The 17594-nt window shown below is 38.2% G+C and overlaps 1 protein-coding gene across 2 annotated transcripts in view; it reads left to right on the top strand.

The window, feature by feature from the left end:
• The first annotated feature begins 2261 nt into the window (after positions 1 to 2261).
• Positions 2262 to 17594, top strand: part of LOC106880936 (eukaryotic translation initiation factor 4E type 3) — a 57944-nt gene continuing 42611 nt past the window's right edge. Inside the window, exon 1 of one of the 2 annotated variants that reach the window (XM_052967986.2) lies at positions 2262 to 2629. In XM_052967986.2, coding sequence (XP_052823946.1) covers positions 2397 to 2629 — 233 coding nt within the window. In that variant the 5' untranslated portion in view covers positions 2262 to 2396. The remainder of the gene's footprint in view (positions 2630 to 17594) is intronic. The other variant, XM_014931113.3, reaches the window with a different exon arrangement.

Genomic DNA, 17594 nt, shown 5'->3' with positions numbered 1-17594 from the left:
GGCTTTAAAGTTGGCGGAGGTGGTGAGAGAGTGAGTGAGCGGATCAATGGAGAGAGATATCAAGGAAGTTTATGGAGGTATCAAAGGCCGTCGTTGTGCGGGATCACAGTGTACAGGGATTTTATGCCCATGATGAAAAGGAGGCGTGAAGGGCCGGGAGGGAAGTAAAAGGAATTGAAGAAGCGAAGGGCATGGTTAGTGTCATGTATATGAGACGGGAGGGTAGCGACCGAAGGGGAAAGGATGAGATCGAGATATTTGGAGTTGAGTTCTGTGGGGCAGTTACAGATGGAAACAACAGGGCGGCCGGGGTAGTCGGGATTTTTGTATTTTGGGAAGAAAATAGATGGTGGAGATATGGGGTGTTCGGATGATGAGGTTGGTGACAGTAGGGGGCAAGGCGGAAGATGAGACGAGGTCATGTGCAGCTAGAAGGAGGGGTGAGGTCAGAGGGGAGGAGGCGATAGAATAAGGGGTTTCGATGCTGACGGAGCGCTTCCTCCTTGTACAGGTCCGCACGCCACACCACCACAGATCAAACTTTGTCTACTGGCTTGACGACGATGTCGTTCCGTCGGTGGAAGTTACGAAAGGCAACCAATTCAGTCCGGGTGATGTTGATCGGGAGAGTTCTTTTTTGCGTCGACCAGCGCTTTGCAGTAATGCACGAACAAGTCCAGGCTGCTGAAAAGGCCTGGAGGCGGCGTTCAGTTGGGATGGGCGGTGCCCCAGCTGCCAGAAGCAACCCCGATTGTCGTGACATTGGGTGGACGTGTGGAAAAACGTGCGCAGTTTAATGAGGCGCAGGAACTAGCTGACGTCGGCGCGGGTCCCGAATTCGTCGCAGTGGGACGTGAGAGGTGTGAAGCGGAGGCCCTTGCCGAGGAGTGAACGCCCAGCAGCGGAAAGGGGAAGGTTGGGTGGTATGGTGATTACAGCGCATGGGAGCTGGGTGGGGGTGGGGGTGTGGTGTCGGGAAGAAGGGGTGTGGAGGTGTGGGAAGAAGGATTGGAATGGATGGGTGGGTCCAGATGTACCCGCCGTGACCCGTTGGGTTACAATCACTCCAAGTTGAAAATGTCGATGCGCGGCGAGAAAGTAAAAAAAAAAAATGCTATTTCGAACTTCATGCAATAAAATTCTTAAGTAATACAGTTCTCCTGCCTTTCGTGGGACAACGTAAACGTGATCAAGCGTTTCTTTGAAAACGTTCAAACGGCCTTCAACTTTTTTCTTCGCTTTCTTCTTTGCCATCCTTTGTTACTACTGTTCTAAATGAAATACATGGGTACTTCAGCATCAAATAATGTTTTTGCAATGTCATCATTGATGCACAAGGAAAAAGAATTCTGTCAATGTTCTTCTCATATGTCGTTCATTGACAGCCATATACATCCTTATTACATCTGAGCAATATTCTTTGTTCATCTGGTAGATGAACTTGCAGCTTCACTATTGCAGATGCTCTTTCATGAATTGAAAATCCTAAAATGGATGCAACTGCTTCGGATGGCCCAATGTACCTACCCTTAGATATTGACTAATTTCGTTATCATTGTTTATTTGAGCAGCAGCTTTGAAATGGCATTTTGAATGCTCTTAAGAGAGTTTCATTATAAGGTACAACCCATTTATTGTTTTCCTCCATTCTTATGAGATTCAACGCCTCCCATTACAACAGATCTTCGCCTATAAAGAGATAGTCTCTGTCTGCTTTTCTGCCTTTTGATTAAGATAAAAATTACTATTTTATTTTAAATAAAATAGTAATTTTCCCCTTTAAGAAATAAAAATCAAGTACCCGTGACGTAAACACACCACCATCGGTTGTCAAGCGATGGTGGGGGACAAACACACATACATATATACGACGGGCTTATTTCAGTTTCCGTCTACCAAATCCACTCACAAGGCTTTGGTCGGCCCGAGGCTATAGTAGAAGACACTTGCCCAAGGTGCCACGCAGTGGGACTGAACCCGGAACCATGTGGTTGGTAAGCAAGCTACTTACCACACAGCCACGCCTACACTAGCTGAGGAACTCGTTGCCGAGTAATTTTCACAATACGGACTTTTGGAAGAGCACACTCACCTAAACACAAACACACGCGCGCGCGCACACACACAGAGACACATACACATCTTTTATTTTCCAGTTGTTTCGGTAATTAGACTGCAGCCGTGTTGGGGTAACACACACATATTCTATCCATGACTATCTTGTTTTTTTTCTAGGCATTGTGTACCAAGAATATTCAGTATATCCTTTTTGTGGACGGCATGCTGCGAATTGAAGTTTTGTCATCGGTGGAAAGGAGGAGGATAAGGAAAAAGTTTTGCTCGTGACGTCATATGTTTTGATCACGTGAACCAGAGCAATAGTAGTTGCGTTAGTTATGGCGGCTGCCTTAAGTTCGACTGATGAGGATGCTGAACTGAGTGCCCAGGACGGGAACAACGATAACGACAGCAACAACAACAACAATAATAATAGCACTAATTGTCGACAACAGAGCCCTTATTCTTCTCCTTCACCGTCTGATGATGTCATTGAAAAATCAGCGGAACAAAGTAATAACATAGTAGAGTTTTTACCACTTTCCACGGCCTGGACTTTTTGGATCGATAAGTAAGTCAGTAAAACTTTATTTTAGTTTATAAATACTTCTTTTCTTCCTCCAATTTCTCTATTCAACTTGAGTTTGCGGACGAACTTTAACAAACATTAAAAAAAAAACCCCTCTATTTTCGTATTGTTGTTTTTGTGGTGGTGGTTTGAGTGACTATCTTCCTTCTACTTTCTTACTTTCTTTTTGGCAATTTATCCTGATTGCCTGTTTCGTCTTCCAAAGCTTTAAAAAGTACGAAGGAGTTTTATTTACGTAATAAAAGTGAAAAGTATCTTTTTCGTAGCTACAACTAAACTAGCATACTTTTATAATCAAGTTTTACTTTTAAAACTTCAACCAAGCTCCATAGAGATTTATTTAGACCTGGATGAATTGTTTTCAAACTACGATAGAAGCCATCGATGAAAACTAATCTCTTCGCCATACCTTTATTTGTTACCGACTTCACTTGCAGCTTGCTATGGGAAATAAGAGTATTTTACCTGCTCCGTTGAAATAAAAATTTTAAGAATATGTAGTGTTTGTTTAGATTTTGTGTCAAAATTAGCTCGGTTTGTTTATAAATGTATATATGCATTCTGTCGAACTCACTGAAGTTATTTTGGGGTGGTGACTAAGTTAATAAGCCGGCTAATAGCATTAAGCAAAGGATATAATATTATTCTGAGATTGATTGGGACCACTTTTGATAATATCATCTGTGATTATAACAAGTAGATTCTACACACACACACATATATAAGGCTTCCCTAACTAAGCCTCACACCGAATAGATGTATGAAATAATTCTACATGTATTTAGTATTTTGTTCTCTTGTTTGTAAATTCCAATGTGTATACACAACACACACATACATGCATATGTAACCGATTGTTAACGCTTCGTAATTATAAACGGCTTCTACTATATGTGTGTGTGTGTGTGTGTATAGATGGGAACTGAGACTATAGCGTACCATGTTTCATTTTCTGTGGAATCTTTCCTTAGTAATATCTTTATTAGTTTTCTTTCAGTTGGTATTTTCCACTCCCCTGAGTTGCTGGATCCATTTCGTAAACAGTAGTACTTCTACATTTTCCAGGAATAATTCAAAATAAATACATGTATATATATTGTGATGTGTATCACTATGTATGTGTGCGTGCCCATCAATTTTTTCACATTAAATTCCGATATAATCGTAATTTATGCACTCTAGAAGGTATTTGTAGAAATTTCATCAACAATTAATCATTTTCCTGAAGGTTATGAGGAAACAAAGCCGACCCGTGTGAATTTTTCCGAAACTCTGGAAAAAAGGTTTTCATCACAAATTTCCTATATAATCGAAGTTTACACCATCTGAAGCATATTTAAAAACACATTCATTAAAAAATACTAATTTTTCTATAGTTATGAGGAAACAGTTATGAAGGGGTGGGTGGTTTAGACTTGCATACGTATGCCATGTAACAGTAGTAAAATATATCAATGCTTATATTTACATAGAGCAAATATTTATTATTCGGCATAGAAATCAGTACACTGTGTGTGTGTGTGTATATAATGAATAGATATATATTAAACTTGACACGACATCGGTGGTTCAGTCATTGTAGAATCTTCTCTCACGTGAGAGGTCCAGGTTCGATTCCTGGCAAATGCACATTGTTATCGTTTGTAGATCGGTTCTAATTACTTTGCTGTAATAGAATTCTTGTCTTTATAAAAATCAAAACCTTGCCATCAAAATTATAAAATAGTGGTGTAGCCCAAATTAGAAAATAAATAAATAAAAGGTAGTGACATGTAAACCTCAAAAGTAGGTTTAATTCGTTACCTGTTGCTCAAACTACTTACCTTGTTTTCCCTCGATCTTCAGCCGTCAGTTTGTCTAGAACCTCCTAGTTGTGAGATACCTTTGTCGGCCACTACTTGTTTATTTTAAGTTACACATTAAACTGTTGGCAAAGGCCAGTAGTTCTTAGTCTTATGACAGTGTTGTCTTCATTTCCTCAAAATTCTTTTTCTTTGGACATTATCATTAATTAAGGTAGTGTGGTGGATTAGCAGAATCGTTAGAGCGTCGGAAAATCTCTTACAGTAGTTCTTCTGTCTCTTTACACTCATAGTTCAGATACCGTCAAAGTCGACTTGGTTTTTCGGCGGAATTTTGCTTTAAGCACGCCACATAATCCCTCATAACTTCAAAAAAAAAATGTTGAGTTTTCAGAAAACTTTTGCAAATTTGTGTTCTACACACGGGAATTAGGCAGAGGTAAAGAATACGCACACCACCCGTTTTCGGCGTAACAAAAACCCTAACCCTAAACACCGGGTGTGCGAATTCTTCACCTTCGCCTGGGAATTCATACGATTATGCACAAAAAAAAAAAAAAAAATCAACAAATTTTTGGTGCGTGATTTAAGGGCTATTTAGCTGTTACTTTTAGCACATCTCACGACCTCCTCAGATCCTCATTTGTTCGTCACTCTGACGTATTGATATTTTCAGTATCTTTCTTTCTCTAAATATATTTAATGGTCTATTGCTGGGATTTAAGCCCAAAATTCGAACTGTCTGTATTCTATTAAATTGACTAATAAAAAAAAAAAAAAAAAAAATTCGAAAAATTATAATAATTTTTTTCATAATCGCGTGAATTCCAATGTGTAGAATACAAATTCGCAAAAATTTTCTGAAAATTCCAAAAAATAAAATAGTTATGAAGGGTTATAGGGTATTCTTCAAGCAGAATTCCGCCGGTCTTCCATCCTTTCGGGTCGTTAAAATCTTGGTAATGTTTCGATGCTTTGCCATTGGCGATCGATGTAATTGACTAACCTTTTTGCCCCACCCGAGTTTCAGGTCCTGTGCCTATGTTAGAAACCAGCGATAGGATGGTAGAATCTAACGATTCTACCATCCTATCGTTAGATTCTACAAAAATGCCTCTTTGCATTCTGGGCTCAAATCTTGCCGGAGTCAAGTTTACCCTTTGCTTTTCATTCTTTTGGCTTCGAAGATTAAGTAATAGCCATGTACTGAGTTCGATTTCGTCTTCCAAATTTTAGGTTTTGTGCTTATAAAAAAATGACAATGATATTGGATAATTTTTTTTTTTTTATCTAACCACCAACAGTAAATTTTTTCCATTATTTCTGTATACAAAACGTGGAACGTTAAGACTTGGGATTCTGCAAAAACGTGTAGGAGAGGACAAATAAGTTATATAAAAACAGTGTGGATCACGGACGCAATACAAAAAAAGATACATTTAAGATTTGTGTAAAATCAATGACACGAAATTACTATATAAATAATCAAAACTATAAATATCATAAAATAAAGTACCCAATAGTTTAAAAGATATTTGAAAATAGCAAATATTTAGGGATTTCCCACTTACACTCCGGGTGAGAGAACTCACTTGTTAAGTGGGGTTCTTAGAATATCCCAAGTCTCTGCTTGCCAGCCACTATTCATATTGGGGGCCAGCTGAATACCTCAAAAGCGCCACTCAACATTCTGTGCTGGGCGAGACAAAAAACATACCACTCGTTTGGATCGTTCCGCTTCAGTATGTGTTAGTATTGTAGATGAAGTTGGAGGCGCAATGGCCCAGTGGTTAGGGCAGCGGACTCGCGGTCATAGGATCGCGGTTTCGATTCCCAGACCGGGCGTTGTGAGTGTTTATTGAGCGAAAACACCTAAAGCTGTACTCTTTCTCTCACTCTTTCTTCCTGTTTCTATTGTGCCTGTAATTCAAAGGGTCAGCCTTGTCACGCTGAATATCCCCGAGAACTACGTTAAGGGTACACGTGTCTGTGGAGTGCTCAGCCACTTGCACGTTAATTTCACGAGCAGGCTGTTCCGTTGATCGGATCAACTGGAACCCTCAACGTCGTAAGCGACGGAGTGCCAACAGTAGATGAAGTTAAAAGGAAAGTTTAAACGTCCGAAAGTGAAAACAGTACCGCTATACTTCAAATTCACATTGTGATTAGTATTTTCTTTAGCATGTTTCCATGTAACACTTCTTTATTCGTTTATAGCTTTTGCTTTGTATCTTTTTTCTCTGTTGTCTTTGTGGCAGGTTAAAGAAATCACGATTCTCATCATTATATTTTAATTGTGTAGGCAATGTCCTTTGTAAATGGCTTCGTCTGCTCAATTTGCCATTTCCTTTGTCTTAATAGTCTTAGGTTAATCTGTATTAGACTAGAGGCATGTTAAATGTCAATTGAAAAAGAATTAGTATCGTCACATTGTGCCATTTTCTTTATCCTAGAATTCAGAGGCACCGTTGTCATGGTTGTATAAGAAAGTTGGTTATACATCATTAGATGTATACCTGACTTTCTTATATAAAATTAGAAATATAACGGAACGCTGTACTCCAGACTATCAACTTAAACAACATTTATTCAGGTGGTAAATATATACATCTTTAGCTCTTGTTTGTTGTTACAGCTTCTGTGTGTGTGAGCATAGTTGTTGGGACGTTGTTATGTAGATGTAAGCGAGCTGTCGGGCGTAAGTCCGAAAGATGGAGAGTGACAGCTAAACACGTCCATGCTCTATTGCTGGCCAGCAAGAAAGAGATGTCTCCAGAGTTGGAATGTTGGAGACACGTCCATGCTCATGACCGGCCGACCGAGAAAAAGATAGAATAGAAGCGGGAACGCTTGGTTGTTTAATTCCACGCATGCGTGAGACTACGCATGCGCACGGCGTTACTACAGGGCTCCCTTGCCAGTGCGGAAACGCACGATAATATGAAATCTGTTAGAACGCCTGAGGCAGGATGGCCACTGAAAACCACCCACAAGATGTAACACAAAACACACACAAAGAAAAATGAAAGAAATGAAATGTACACTCGTGTGATACATGCATGCAATGTACAAATGACAATGACAAAACAACCGTGTGATACATGCATGCAATGTACAAATGAAATGACAATGACAAAACAACCGTGATGACAACTGTCCAGGAAACTGGAATCACGCGATGTAAAAGTCTGATTGTTTGTTTTCCCTGAAAGGAAAGTAAATATATGAGTGCACAAGTGTGTGTGTGATTGAAACACAGAACAAGTGAAATCCTGTTGAAACTTGGCGACGTCGGGGGGGAATACTTGTAGTTAGTTGGTAGTAGTAATTGTTGTCGTCACGGTGGTAATCTTGGTTGAACGAAGCTGGTGGCGAAAAGGTCACTCGATGATGGTGTTTGAAGAGGTGCGCTTTTACAGACGATCGACAGACAAATCTCTGTACGACCATTAGCGAAAACCTCGAAGAAAATTTTCTTAACCCAAGAGGAAAGAACGACCGTGCGAACTCAAAAAGGAGACATGGTGACGAATGGACAAACAGAGGACTCCTTTTATTTAAACGTGTCACACGGTCGAACACAAAATATATATCAATGATGATATACAAATAAAGTTATACTACGATAACAAAAATAGCCAGTAACGAGACGATAAAAGATGACCGTATGAAATGAATAACAAGAGATATTTTGTGTGGCATAAAAGATGTATGTGTATGTGAGAGTGTGAATGCGACATATAAGAACATAATAAAAAACAGGCCGTCTATATGTATGTGAGATATCACAACAGATAGAAAGTCAGTACACGTGAGAGTTTTATACCAAGTTTTTTTTTTAGTACACAATTGGAAAGTCGCAGGCTGTAATTCTTGTCTGTTTATCGTGAGTGGAAAAATCCACTCTAACAGAGGCGAGATAAAAACCGCGCTTGTTGATGTTGGTAATACGTAGTAAGTCGTGTTGACTATGGTTGGAGATGTTGGTGGCGTAGTAATCGTAGAATCGTGTTGGTCATGACGATGATGATGGTTAGTAGTTCAGTCTCCATGGCCGCATTTGTTCTTTAGTCGGGTTCACCAGTTATAAGTTGGTAGTCCAGAGTCCATGCTGCGTTTGTTTCTTCGTCGGGGTCACCACTTTATAGAAAGTGGGTTATTGCAGCTCAGCGGGCTGCGTGTTCGAATCACGTCGGGGGTCACCAGTATAGGAAAGTTGGTTATACATCATTAGATGTACACCTGACTTTCCTATATAAAATTAGAAATATAACGGAACGCTGTACTCCAGACTATCAACTTAAACAACATTTATTCAGGTGGTAAATATATACATCTTTAGCTCTTGTTTGTTGTTACAGCTTCTGTGTGTGTGAGCATAGTTGTTGGGACGTTTGGTATGTAGATGTAAGCGAGCTGTCGAGCGTAAGTCCGAAAGATGGAGAGTGACAGCTAAACACGTCCATGCTCTATTGCTGGCCAGCAAGAGACTGTCTCCAGAGTTGGAATGTTGGAGACACGTCCATGCTCATGACCGGCCGACCGAGAAAAAGATAGAATAGAAGCGGGAACGCTTGGTTGTTTAATTCCACGCATGCGTGAGACTACGCATGCGCACGGCGTTACTACAGTTGAACCCTTGATGGGGCAGATTTTTGATCAAAGTCATTCCAGTTGCTGACTATCCCGTCTTTTTAGGGCTATGTAGGACTATATCATTTAATGAGTCTTTTATTTAAGGCGATAATGTGTGATTTAATGGCAATTTAGTTGCTGTTTCAAGCAGGTCGAGCTAAAGTAAAGTGGCTTTAAATACCTCACCATTATTACATGCTAAACTTTCGAAATATATTTGGGGCATTGTACCGATGTAGGATGAATTTTTTTAGCTTGAAAGGAGGGCGAATTACTTGTGCTTAAAATCTTACTCGGGGCGATTTTTATATTCCATCCTCGCAAGGCTTGATAATATAAGAATGATACAGTTTCCTGGAAAGGAAGGGTCGATTTAATCAACCGTGCTCGTCACGCCGAATCTGCAACTTTCATTATCATTTCGAAAAGTCGGTTATCTTCAAATAAGTTAGAATCGTTACTGATACAATAAGAATCCTAACATTCCGAGCAAAGCCCTTCATGAAAAGGAGAAACATTTTTGCCGACTCAGACCATCGGTGGTTTGCTCAGACATGGATAGGGAGGCGATATTCTCCCGTAAATCTGTTCAAAGATGGGTGACAATGACGAAAACAGCAAGAGTATATGAGTTTCATCCTCATTACATAACTCTCAGTCGGCGAATGACAGTTGAGAGAGGGCACTTACCCTTGCTATCAGATCCTGGATTTGTGGGGTTTCCTTGATTGGTTCTAGTCACAGGCCCTCCTGTATCAGAAAGATTGTATCGTCACATATTTATGTACTATATTCTATCTTATTCGTTTTTCTTCCTCATTCTATTTTTGTCTACTCCCCCCCCCTCCTATTTTGTATAAGATTTTTATTATTATTAGGAGTTCAAATTCCGCTGAGGTCGACTCTGCCTTTCATCCTTTCGGGGGTCGATGAAATGAGTACCAGTTACGCACTGGGGTCGATGTAATCGACTAGCCTCCTCCAAAATTTCAGGCATTGTGCCTTTAATAGAAAGGATTATTATTATAGTGGTGAATTGGCAAAATCGTAATAGTGTCAGGAAATGCCTCGCAGTTTCTATTCAGATTGTACTTTTGAGTACAAATCTCGCCAAGGTCAACTTTGCCTTTTCCTTTTTCAGAGTCGATAAAATAAAATACCAGTCCAGTAGTGGAGATGATGTAATCGACTGTTCCATCCTTCCGCCTAAAAATTTGCTCGCTATGTGCCAAAAGTTGAAACAGTCATTAGATTCGAATGATTTTATTTTTAAAGTTCCATTGATGTACAAAAGGTATCAATAAAATAAAATATCAATCGTGTCGAAGTGTAACTTACCACTTTCACTTTCGTTAAAAATTGTTTTAACTTTTCCTCGGGACATTCCCTGTGTAATGTATAACTTTCACTTTTTGCTGGTGATTTCCCTATCTTGACTTTTCAGTTTCTCTATCTAGAACCTGTACGTTAGAGCAGGGGCGTAGCCAGGTTCTAACGTTTGAGGGAACAAATAGATTTAAAAAAAGGTAAAAAGGCGCTGTGGCACATACCAAACAGTTTAAAACTTTTATGTTAAGCGAATCTTCATTCATAAATTTCATGTTTCAATAGCAATGTCATTATGTATGAAACTTATAACTACGGATAGGGAAGAAAAATTGTTGAAAAGGCGCTAATTTTGAAAAATGTGTTGGGGTGGAGAGCGGTCGCGCACCTTGCTCCCCTATTAGCTATGCCACTGCGTCAAGGGCTCCTAACCTTTTTCGGTGCTACTTTAGCGTGCAGTTGTCTGCTATATCTAGTCTACGCTGTGAAATGAACTGATTTGGGTTAGGGTTAGATTGCACGCAAAGGTGTAAAAAAGCCGGGTACACAGCACGCTATAGAAGTACCGCTTTTTTCTCATACTTACCCTATCCCGCTCGCAACTGTTTGAAAGAAATTTCTCCCCACTCCCACTCTCTTTCTTTCAGTAAATTGAGTTGACACTTTTGTCGTAGGAAAACGGATGAAAAGAAAATTTCAAAATACTGTTTTAAAACCTTATTTAGTTCAAACAATAATAAAAATAGCACAAAGTATATTATTTCATTTAGGAACCAATGATGAACAGATATCAGAATCAGAATAGACCTCCAGAGATCAGTATTAGATTACTTAACTCTTTCAGCAACACAATAATGCTTACGAAATACATAGTTAAATCGGATTCGTTAAATCTAAGGTGGTAAGAAGAAGAAATAAATATTTTCCCAACACAACTTTAGATTAAAAAAAAAAAAAAATACTAATTCAAAATCGACAAATGTACTCCCTTCCTTGGTAAACGAACTTTACTCCCGTCTGGGAATTCCTCTTCTACGTAGTTGCCATTTTTACGTCTGTGTTTATTAGTCAAGTGCGTAGGGGTGATTCTCTGGAAGGTTATTCTTATTTCTGACACCACGATTTCTTCATAATTTATAATTGCAAACAAAGCCGTAGGAGTGGCCGTGTGGTAAGTAGCTCGCTTACCAACTACATGGTCCCGGGTTCAGTCCCACTGCGTGGCATCTTGGGCAAGTGTCTTCTACTATAGCCTCGGGTCGACCAATGCCTTGTGAGTGGATTTGGTAGACGGAAACTGAAAGAAGCCTGTCGTATATATGTATATATATATGTATGTGTGTATGTGTTTGTATGTCTGTGTTTGTCCCCCCAACATCGCTTGACAACCGATGCTGGTGTGTTTATGTCCCCGTAACATAGCGGTTCGGCAAAAGAGATCGATAGAATAAGTACTACGCTTCCAAAGAATAAGTCCTGGGGTCGATTTGCTCGACTAAAGGTGGTGCTCCAGCATGGCCACAGTCAAAAGACTGAAACAAGTAAAAGAGTAAAAAAAAAAAATGTCTTGAAAAGCCGAGGACAATTTTGTGTAACATGTTTCTGTCTGTCTGTCTGTCTGTCTCTCTCTCTCTCTCTCACACACACACACACACACACACACACACATCTGACTTCCACCGCTTAACAACCGGTATAGGTTTGGTTTCGCCTTCCGTAAATTAGCGATAGACATACTGAAGTCGATTTGTTTGACTAAAATAAAGGTGTTGCCAAGCATGGCCGCAGTCCAATGACTGGAACGTGTGCGCGCACACACATTCTACGGCGCTTCCAGTGGTGAAAGATACACTAATACGTTATGAAGAGACACTCGGTATTTCGCATGCACATTGATGTTTTTATTTTTATTACGAGAGTATTACTTATTTCTGTTGCAAAACTGAAAGGTAAGATCGAATTTACGAATGTAAAAACAGTACGTTAAACACCTAGATCACCGCAGTTATATCTTCATTTCATTCAATCGATTATAATTGTAACCCGTTTCTGTAAAATTAGCTCAGAGCTAACGACGGTGTAGGACCTACGCGGTCGATTAATCTGCTGGAAATAGCAACCAAATACTCCTAAATTGATATCTTACCTTTAAAAAAAACCCTTATAAAACTAACAGCAATCAAACAAACAAAACATTAGATAATGTACTCCTGAGGACATTGTATAGAAAAAAAGACAAGATGTTCACACCTGGAACATTTCTGGATATAGGTTAGCTGAATTAGAGCCGTCCGGAAACTAAACAATAAAATCTAACAACAACAACAGTACGACTTTATATCTAGTCAATATACCACCACCACCATTAGTTGTAGTTTGATTTTATCACGAATTGGAAATGAAATGGCTTTAAAAAATTTTTTTATTGAGAGTGGTATGATAGATTTGGAGTGTCGGGAGGAGCGTGGAGTAATGACATCGATTTGGTTTTCTTGTTACGCACATTGCTTTACTTCGAGTAAATCAACAGCAGACAAGTTGAATGTCTCCTTAACTGGGTGCAGATATGTCATTGTGTGTGTGTGTATGTATATATATATATATATATATATATATATATATATATATATATAAACCGCAGCTGTAAGCAGTGACTTCAGTAATAAATTACTCTGCCTCTGAACGCGCGCGCGCATACCTGTTTGTTTACGTGTGCAAGCGTATGTATGCGTGTATATATATAGGAATATCTGCTACACTTGTTTATGTATCTATATATTATATGTACATATATATGAGCATATCTGTATATATCCTTGTACGTATGCGTGTTTATGTGTATATGGAAATATATTAACACATATTTAATATAATTTTATGTTTATATATATATATATCTATATATATATAAAGAGAGAGAGAGAGAGAGTTTGTATCTATCTATCTATCTATCTATCTATCTATCTATCTATCTATCTATAAAGAGAGAGAGAGAGAGAGAGTTTGCATCTATGTATGTCTATTTGCACATAGGCATGTATGTATAAACAGCGGTGAGTTTCTTCAATTCTTCGTCGAAGAAGTGTATATGCATAGGTATATATATATATATATATATATATATATATATATATATATATATATATATATATGTATGTATGTGTGTGTGTGTGTCTGTGTGTATGCAGGGTGTGTAAGATATTTGAGGACACATTTATGTTTATAAAAAAAAAACAGATATATAATAACAATAAATTTATATATCAAAAAAGCTATGCGGATAAAAATAAACCTTCTTTTCTATAATGTTATTTAATAAAGCCATCTCCAACTTCAACGACTGCTTCTATGAGATCTAAATCATCTCCATGCTCGAATCAAATGGTCCTGGTTTCATTTTGGACATTACTCTGACTATGGCAACTTCCAAAAAATCTTTGGCGTTATGGGCGTGTTCATTGACCTCTCTCTCAACAACGCTCCACATGTAAAATAGTCCAATGGATTGAGATCTGGGGAATTAGGAGGCCAAATGTTAAGGGTTATGTGATCATGAAAATTTTCAGCCATCCATTCCTGTGTTACTAGAGCCACGTGGCCTTCCATTGCATACACTTCTATCCAGGGCTTAACAATTATTCCCAGGACTTCAATGTAGGCGGCAGAGTTAACTCTAAGGCCTTGTGGAAAGAAGTAAGGAGGCATCACATGTCCTTCATTGCGGACAAACCCTAAAACCATGATAGTTGCAGGAAATTTTGTATGCATAACACTTGGAACTTCACAAGGGTCTGCAAATAACCATCAGTCATTTCTTCTGTTAACTTTTTGATCTCGGTCGAAGTTTTTCTCGTTTGAGGAAAACCAAACCAATGCTTTTTCTGCTAGATTTTTCAGTTTCTTTAAGAGCCTTTTAGATCTGTTGGAGTGATTTTCTTTTGCCTTTTCTGAGAAATTGACCTTTCCTCATCATTTAAGACTTATATGTGGTGTCTTCGTGGACAACGTTTCTGACTGTTCCTTCCGACAAATGGAGATCTTTTGCAATTGACCTCACGGACTTTCTGGGATTGTAATCAATGGTCTGTTGAAGTTGCTGGATAAATTCATGTGTTCTGATGATTTCAGAGCGTTTAGAATGCTTTTTATGCTTTGATACTGGTGATATATATCCATCTTCAGTCTCTAGCTCCTTACAAACTTTGTAGACAAAAGATCTGGCAACTTTTAAAAACTAGATGTTTCTAAATCACGATTCTCAGCCTTTATAACCACAATAACAGCATGCCTCTTCATTTCTTGAGTAAGCTGAGGGTCTGGCATTTATTTTTCGAAACAAAAATTATACAAAGTTAGCAAATAATGCAGCAATGACCCCCAAAAGATATGTCCTTAAATACGTTACGCACCCTGTGTACACACACATACACACACACACACACATACATGTTCTTTATGTTTGATTTGTTTTCCATTTGTGTCTTTCGTTGTTCGAAGAAAAAGCTCATATTCCATGTACTCGTACTTCGTATTTTTTGTTGTATACGTATCGTGAGGTCATGTGACCACATATGCAAGTATATATACTTATACTTATACATGTAAGCATGTATGTATATATGCATATATATATATATATATTATTTATATTATTATTTGATTGAACACCACGCATCCTCTTCCAAGTAAGTTTTATCTTAATAGTTGTGATGCGCACTCTCTACTATTTTTTACTGTTTCGTTTTTCTCCCTTTCACTCTTATTCTTTTACCGCCTCCTCTTCCGCTATTCTATCTTATTACTCTTTTGTTTTCTTTCTCTTTTCTTCTGCCTCCCCTTCTCCCCCTTCTGTTTTTTTCTTCTCATTTATCCTATCTCCAAATTTTTTCCTCTCCCCCTTCACAGTTCTCTGCCAGTCACACTCTTTCCTTCACTCCTCCTCCCTTGCTCACGTTCACGTGGCTCCCACGTGACCACCGGCCATCTTCCTTCTCCTAACTTGTGTTTCTTTGTCTCCGTTGTAGCTGAATAAAAGAAGACATGTTCTTATTTGTCTCCTGTCCAAGCTTGATTTACACATTCGCCACCACAACCTCGTTTAGGCTTAGCAGCCCTTCCTGTTTGTTTTCACTCTCCTGTTTGTGTTACTACTTTTGACCCTCCGCAAAATCCCAAATTTTATTTTATTTGCTTTGCAGGAGCAACTGTTTTATCAAAAGCGTATCTTATTTATAAAAGCGCGAAATATGAGAGTAGAAAAACAGCCAACGACTGATGAAGGGTCGTTCTTTATGTTGTTTGTCTTGTTTTCCATTTGTGTCTTTCGTTGTTCGAAGAAAAAGTTTATATTTCATGTACTCATGCGTCATACAGTCTACCTTTTACTCTGAGTTAGAGGCCCTTTGTCACCAGCAGAAGTAGGAGCTGTCTGAACTTTACTCAGGCTATTCTTATTCTAGCAGCTACACTTTCAGAGCACTCACCTCTGCTACTGACTTGGTCACCTAGGTAACGGAAGCTATCAACTACTTGTAGTTTTTCTCCCTGGAATGTGACAGAAGCTGTTCTCAGCACATTTTCAGTGTTTATTGCTCCTGAGCATCTGCCTTCTTTTGATATTGCTGCACCTTTCATGTGTCCATAGCTTACACCGAGTACATCTTATGGAGTTTCTACCTACACCTTTACTACAGATCAAGCCGAGCCATCTACCTGAAGGGATTTGTGTTTTGTCTGCCTTTCTACTTATTAGGACTTTGGTTTTAGCTAGGTTGACTCTAGGGCGCTTCAATTCTAATCCTTGCGTCCACACCTGAAACTTCTCCTCTAGTTCTGATAATTAGAGGAAGGTCACCAGCATAGGACTATGATAAATAGGAGGGGCTGAGGACCTTGGTGGACCTCTACCTCTACCTGGAATTCTTCACTCTACTTGTTGCTAACCCTCACCTTACTGACAGCGTTCTTGTACATAGCTTGCACAGCTCTCACTAACCATTCATCTATCCCTAGTTTCCTCATTGTCCACCAGATAAGGGATCGGGGAACCAAGTCAAAGGCTTTCTCCATGTCAACAAAAGCCAGGTACAGAGGTTTATCTTTGGCTAGGTATTTCTCCTGCAGCTGTCTTACCAGAAATATAGCATTAGTGGTGCTTTTCCCTGGAACAAACCCAAACTGCATCTCATCTAAACTGACTTTCTCCCTAATTAGTTGGGCTATGACCCTCTCGGTGACCTTCATTACCTGGTCCAACAACTTAATACCTCTATAATTGTTTGTGTCTAAAGCGTCACCTTTACCTTTGTAGCAGTTGACTATGGTGCTGCTACACCAGTCATTGGGTATGATTCCTTCGTGTATCACCTGGTTGACTATACGGGTGACTAGGCTATAGCCGACACTGCCAGATATTTTGAGCATTTCTGCAGTGATTTCTGATGGGCCGGGGGCTTTCCCTGTCTTCATACTCTTAATTGCTTTATCTACCAAGGTACGGTAAATTAGGATAGCTGGTCTTTCTGTTGGGTTGACATTCGGCAGACTCACTTTCTCCCCATTAATTCTCTTTATTGAGCAACCTTTTATAGTGGCATCTCCAAACCTCTCTTTTTGCAGCCTTGTTTAATGCAAGTGAACCATCGTCCATGCGGACACATTTCTCTCCTACGACAACACAATTCTCTCTCACACACTGTCTTACAACACGAAATATATATATATATTTATTCATATCTATATGTAAATATATATATATATATATATATATATATATATATATAATATATATATGTAAATATATATATATATGTAAATATATATATATATGTAAATATATATATATATATGTAAATATATATATATATATGTAAATATATATATATATATGTAATATATATATATATATATATGTAAATATATATATATATATGTAAATATATATATATATATGTAAATATATATATATATATATGTAAATATATATATATATATATGTAAATATATATATATATATATATAAATATATATATATATATATATATATAATATATATATATATATATATAATATATATATATATATATATATAATATATAAATATATATATATATATATATATATATTATATTTATATATATATATATATATATATATATTATATAAATATATATATATATATATAT

The sequence above is a fragment of the Octopus bimaculoides genome, chromosome 5 (assembly GCF_046866305.1).
Source record: "Octopus bimaculoides isolate indiv1 chromosome 5, ASM4686630v1, whole genome shotgun sequence".
Classification (NCBI taxonomy): Eukaryota; Metazoa; Mollusca; class Cephalopoda; order Octopoda; family Octopodidae; genus Octopus; species Octopus bimaculoides.
Note: the sequence above shows the minus strand (reverse complement) of the source record. Positions and strands in the feature narration are given on the sequence as shown.